Genomic DNA, 6,000 nt, shown 5'->3' with positions numbered 1-6,000 from the left:
CTCACATAGATACTGAGAACACTCATTTTAAATTACTGTGATATTGATTTTTTCATATTTACTTTCATTATTATACCTATAGTCACAAATCTTATTCATTTTTTAAGATTAATATTGCCTCCACACGTGTTCAGATTCATAATGGTGATTTATAGTTTCATCCAACCTACTATAAATTTAGATATTCCAGTAGAAAAGTAAGGAAACTTGTTTGAAAAATAAGAATCTTACTGATTATACTGGTTAAATGCAGGGGTTGGGAAGAGATAAACCAAAGAACTTATATACATATGTGTACAACCAATGGACACAGAAAATAGTTTGGGGAAAATAGGAGGGAGGGTGGGATCAGGGAGCAGGGGGTCAATGGGTGAAAAAAGGGGGGACATCTGTAGTACTATCAACAATTAAATTAATAAAATGCCAAATATATTATTTAAAAAGGAAATTTATGAATTTTTAAAATTGAATAGTAGTAGACATCTTAGACAAGGGTCAGTTTTCCTTTTCTGTAACTTGGTTTTAATATAAGTAATTTGATATTTATTAAAAAGAAGGAAAATAACCTAAATATATACCAATTAGAAATTCTGGCTTATTACTAAATAAGTGGACCTATATAGCATATTTAAAGCAATGATTATATTAATTGCTTGTCAACCAGATGCAATGCATCAAAAATCTAAATTTCCCTAAAACTTGGAAATATATTAATAAGTTCCCATTTATAATGAAAAAATGCTCTAAGTTTTAAGTGTAAATGGACTCATGCTCCTAAATGTGATAAGAATTGTTCCAAGTGCATCAGTCATATTTCATGGGACATATGTCTTTATAATTTCTATGTTGGAATCATAAAAGTGGAAGAAATGTCAAGGTCAATTTTTATCTTTTTCATCTTGAAAGCATCCTTTTAAATATTTATGAAGAGTGTAGTATAAAATATAAATAGCAGATGTACAACTGTAGATTGGGATAAATAACTCATACGAACCCAAAATAAAGGAATTTAGAAAGAATGTAAATAGGCTTATTGAAGGAATATTGGAATATGTCTATATATGTGCTGAAGTAGTCTAATAAATCAGTTGCAAAAGTGAAGGCATTAATGTTAAATTTAGACAATTCAATATCACACAAAAGTTGATCAAAAATGAATAGTTGAAGAAATAAGGTATTTACTAAATTTATCCTGACATTCTAAATGGAAAAAAAAAAAAAAAAAGCAAATGTAAAAGGACAAAAATGCTTAGTATTAGTTTGACTCCTTAGAGATGGCTTTTTCTTATGTTATAAATATTCTTTTCTTTGAAAAACTCAAATTGTCTAATATTTGCTCATATTTATTTTTTTTAATTTTTTCTTAATTTTTAAACATTATAGACTCTTTTTTTTGTTAAAACAGTTTTAGATTTACAGAAGAGTTGAGCAGAAAGTACAGACAGTACCTGTATACTCCTTCCTTCCCTCTCCCCTACTCACCCTGCCACAATTTCTCCTATTAGTAACAACTTATATGGGTTTTGTACTTGATGAACCAATATTGAAACATTATTACTAACTAACATCTTTGTGTTTCACAGTTCTATGAGTTTTTCCAAATACATAATGTCATGTATCTGCCATTAGAGTATCTTACAAAATAATTTCACTAGCCTAAAGATTACTATTCATCCCTTCCCTTCTCCTGGAAACCAATGACCTTTTTACTGAGTCTATAATTTTGCTTTTTCCAAAATGTCATGTGATGTATATTATGTAATATGTAGCCTCATCTGATGGGCTTATTTCACTTAGCATTATTCATTGAAGGTTCTTTCCTGGCTTTTCTTGCTTTGGTAACTCATTTCATTTACTACTGAATAATATTCTACTGTATGGATATGCATATGATTTATTTGTTGATCCATTCTCCTATGAAAGGGCATCTGTATTGCTTCCATTTTTTGTGAATCACTTTTAACATGCACAGTCACATCATCTATTCCCCAATGGGAACACAAGACAGAGCTCTTTGAAAATCTGAAACAATCTTCTTTTCCTCTTTACTCCAGTTCTCTTTTCTCTAGATGGAATTCATGTAGGCATCTTACTTTAAGCGACTTTAAAATAGTGCCCCTCAAAGTATGTCCCAAGTAGCATCTATATTAGAATCACTAGGGGTGTCTCTTAAAATTCAGATTCCTGTGCCCAGAATTTCTGAGAATGGAGCCCACGTTTCTGTTTGTTTACAAAGTGTCATTAGGTTACATCCGCTTTTACTAAGTGAGAAGATGAACACTTTTATAATTAGGTTTTTTTTTTTTCTTTTTATAATATATGACTTAACATGTCTTCTATATGTCTGGAAGTCTCAGATCTGGGATGAGTAGAATTCAGTTTGGAGCATATGGCCAACCTAAGGTAGAGAAGAATAATTTTTACAGAAATGTACTTAGTAGTGTGGAAAATAGTTTCTACTTTCATAAGGATTTGATACCCTGTAATTAACCTAGTTAATTAACAGGAAAGGAGCAAAGGAAAGGCCAAAAGTTTTCGGCATGTCATTTGGGCAACTTTGCCAGGTAGCTACAGCTTTACATTCTCCAGGAGACTGGGCAGAGGGAAAATAGACACATGCCCGGCAAAATCGGCATGACTACTAAAGGCAATTGCTATACGTCACACCTGGGAACAGGTCATTGGCCAGAATGGGCATGGCCACTGCAAGGGCAAGAAACTTGATATATTTAATTCCCTAAACAAAAGAGTTCACTCTCTCAGTTTCTCTTGTGCTTTTGGCCCTTGGTGTCTTGCATTTGACTCCTGGTTAGTGGGGCGCTCTCTCTCCTGCTCCCTTCATTCGCCTACATGGCTCACAGCCCATGCGGACCCCACACATAATAGACTAATGGACTGCAACTAGCCTGATGCTGACCCGGACCTGGCTGCAACATGGAATGGAGACTCTAGCCACTGGCTTTGCTTTTAGCTCTACTGAATCCCCAGCTACACTTTTTCTATAACTGGACTAAGGGAAATGGGACATTGGAAACCCAGGGATGTAATTCCACACAAGTAGAAATCACTCATCCTTCTGTGCCAGTCTCAGAAAATTCTTTTTCTCGAGATATCGTAAGGACTCCACCCTCCAGAGCTCAGAGTGGGGAAGGGATACCTCAACTTACCTGATAAGAGATTCTCTTCAGCATTCATTTTTTTATCTTCACCCAAGGATATTTTTCCATTTATCTTCAGACAGAGTCAGGGAGGGGGAAGAGAGAGTGACATCGATGTCAGAGAGACACATTGACTGGTGTCCTCCAGTACAACCCCGACCAGGGCTAGGGACAAACCGCAACCAAGGTACGTGCCCTTGACTGGAATTGAACCTGCGATTCATTGGTCTAGAGGCCAATGCTCTAACCACTGAGCCAAATCAGCCAGGGCTCTCTCTCCAGCATTCTTTAGAAAGAAAAGCAGATTGTTATCCTGGATCATTTGCTTATTCCACCTTTGTTTCACCTCACTCAAGGCACTCAGGAGAATTACTCCACATTCTTCAAATGGACGTATAGACATTGTGCCTTTAGAACTAGGAAATTATTATATAGCTCAATGATGTTTAATATTTGAGATATTAACATTATCATTTCCTGAATTTATGTTGCTATTCTCCCTTTTTTTTTTTTTTTTGAGTGAAATTTATTTCCTCTGGGTGTGGGAAGATTCAATTAAGATGCTGATTGGATTTTCCAACTCAAAGTAGACATAAGTAGCTTTGAAAAGGAAAGCTTTCATTTGTAAGAATTAATGTTTTAGGGAAAACAAAAAGATTTCTGAAAATTCAAAAAAAAAAAAATCTTAAAAATCTGTGAATCCATTTTTATGTTACGTCCCAAACACGAAATCAGAAAAGATAATGCAAAATATGAGCTAACTTTTTCTTCTTTGATAGGTGTGGCACACACACATATCCACACAATAAGGTGGTAGAAAATCTGAGATGGTGGAGAGAGAAATAAGAAAGGAAATCAGGAAAAATACGTAAATTTAGATGTTCCCCAGAAGGCCGAGAGCCCTGCCTTTTATCCCTGTCCCTCTGGACTCCTGATACAAAAACTATGGATAATTTCTAAGGAAATCTGAGAGAAGAGAGAGCTTGTAAATTACTTTCCAAGACAGCCTTGGGAGCTTGCAAGCCTTGAGAAGAACATTCATTCTAGTATGATCTTCAGGACAAGGAAGCATTGAGGAAGCCAGGTGCTGAATTCAGTGGTCCTGAGGGCAGCATTTCTGGGGAAAGCAAAGACTTTCTGACCTGAGGAGGTGGGAGGCAGGAGTGTCACACAAGCTCTGAAAGAAAGCTGGTGCAAAGGAAGATGTCTGGCCTTCATACTAGAAAACAGAATGCCTGGACCAAGTAAACAGAGACCCCCAAGACAGAGCAGCCATCAACAGCCATGGCAGCATATACCAACGAGGAAAGATACGGAGAGTTATATCTAGGGGAGGACAGAGATGTCCATGAAGTCAGATACCTGCTTCTCCAACTATAGCTGATGGAAGCCATACCTCTGAAACTTAAATGATTTTTGCTGAGAAAAAGATGTGGAAAATAAAATTTATTGAAGCATTTGCTTTTAAAAAGAAACAGTTATTTGAACTTTTAATTATGATAACTATGAAATCTATACCTGTTACATTCAAACTATAGCCTCTGGAGGTGAATTTCAAGATTAAAATGTATACTTTCTAGCTATAATTATTTTATAATAAAGAAATATGTAGTTAACAACCAGACATCTTTTCTTTCTGAGTTTTCATTCTATCTGCATTGTACCCTGAGTTCATTTATATCAATAGAATTATGCATATACAAAGACAAATGCCCTCGTGAAGTAAATGGAAAGTGAATGAAAGAGAAATTATGGAATATGTATCAATAACAATATCTAACTTGGGTTTTAAAATCATAAAGATCAGAAATCAATCCAGTTTCCACCACCTACTAGCAAATCTGAATTTTCTCACCCGTAATTTGGGAGTAATATTTACCTGGCAGGATTGTATGAGTCTCTGCTATACCGCAAGCATTCAGTCTCATTACTTGCAATCTTCTTATTGTTCTTATCATTATTATTTTATGAAAAGCTATTTGTAGAAGTCAGTGTCTTAGATTCTTTTCTATGATTCTTAAGGTCAGCATAAAGAATAAATAGTATAAATAAATCATGGTTTACGTTGAAAATTTCTTCTTATAAACATAATTTTATAGCTCTAGTATAGGCAAAACTTGTAATCATTTCTATTAGTGACATACCATAGGAAACAGGTCTTTATTATTTATATACAGAGGTAAATTCTACTACCAGCCACTCTTTTCCAACTGCCATGACTTTGGCTCCTAAGAAAATGATTGTGAAAGATCTTAGGTAGTTTAAATAGCTCTTTGTAGACCTCATATGTAACAGAATCACTTTCTAGATATACCTATTAAATAAATAACTCATAAAGGTATATATGGGTAGGTAATCAGCTGATGGAGGCAAATAATCCTATTGAAACATTTACTGTTTATTTTTGATACAGCACTTTTAAACAGACTGATTAGTTTCCTTTATGATTTTACCCTTGACAGTACACACTATTTTGTTCTTTGTCATCGTTGCATGACATTCCATTGGGCAGTCTGATTATTTTTAGACAGACTATCAAAGTATTTTCTACAGGAATGTCACTGCACTTGAACTTGGAATCTTGTAACGTGAGGAACTGCGCTGGGGAAAAGAAGCAACATCTAACAAATGGGAAATTATAAATCTAGACCAACCCAAACTTGCACTGGTAAATATTTTATATCCTTAAATGTAACATGGTTCAATAATAGTTATAGATAATTAACATTTTCTTGGAATATCTGTTCATTTTTATACAGACGATGAACAATGTATTATACAAAAAGTGTTGTGAAGATTATCTGAATTCAAATTAAATTTTTTGAAAAATCTTTAGAGAAAA

At 34.5% G+C, this 6,000-nt stretch overlaps 1 protein-coding gene across 1 annotated transcript in view; it reads left to right on the top strand.

The window, feature by feature from the left end:
• Nucleotides 1–5,740: 5,740 nt before the first annotated feature.
• Nucleotides 5,741–6,000, top strand: part of LOC118626997 (serine/threonine-protein kinase TNNI3K) — a 269,557-nt gene continuing 269,297 nt past the window's right edge. Inside the window, exon 1 of the mRNA XM_036257082.1 lies at nucleotides 5,741–5,826. Coding sequence (XP_036112975.1) covers nucleotides 5,787–5,826 — 40 coding nt within the window. The 5' untranslated portion in view covers nucleotides 5,741–5,786. The remainder of the gene's footprint in view (nucleotides 5,827–6,000) is intronic.

This window comes from Molossus molossus, unplaced genomic scaffold, assembly GCF_014108415.1.
Source record: "Molossus molossus isolate mMolMol1 unplaced genomic scaffold, mMolMol1.p scaffold_m16_p_12, whole genome shotgun sequence".
Taxonomy (NCBI): domain Eukaryota; kingdom Metazoa; phylum Chordata; class Mammalia; order Chiroptera; family Molossidae; genus Molossus; species Molossus molossus.
Note: the sequence above shows the minus strand (reverse complement) of the source record. Positions and strands in the feature narration are given on the sequence as shown.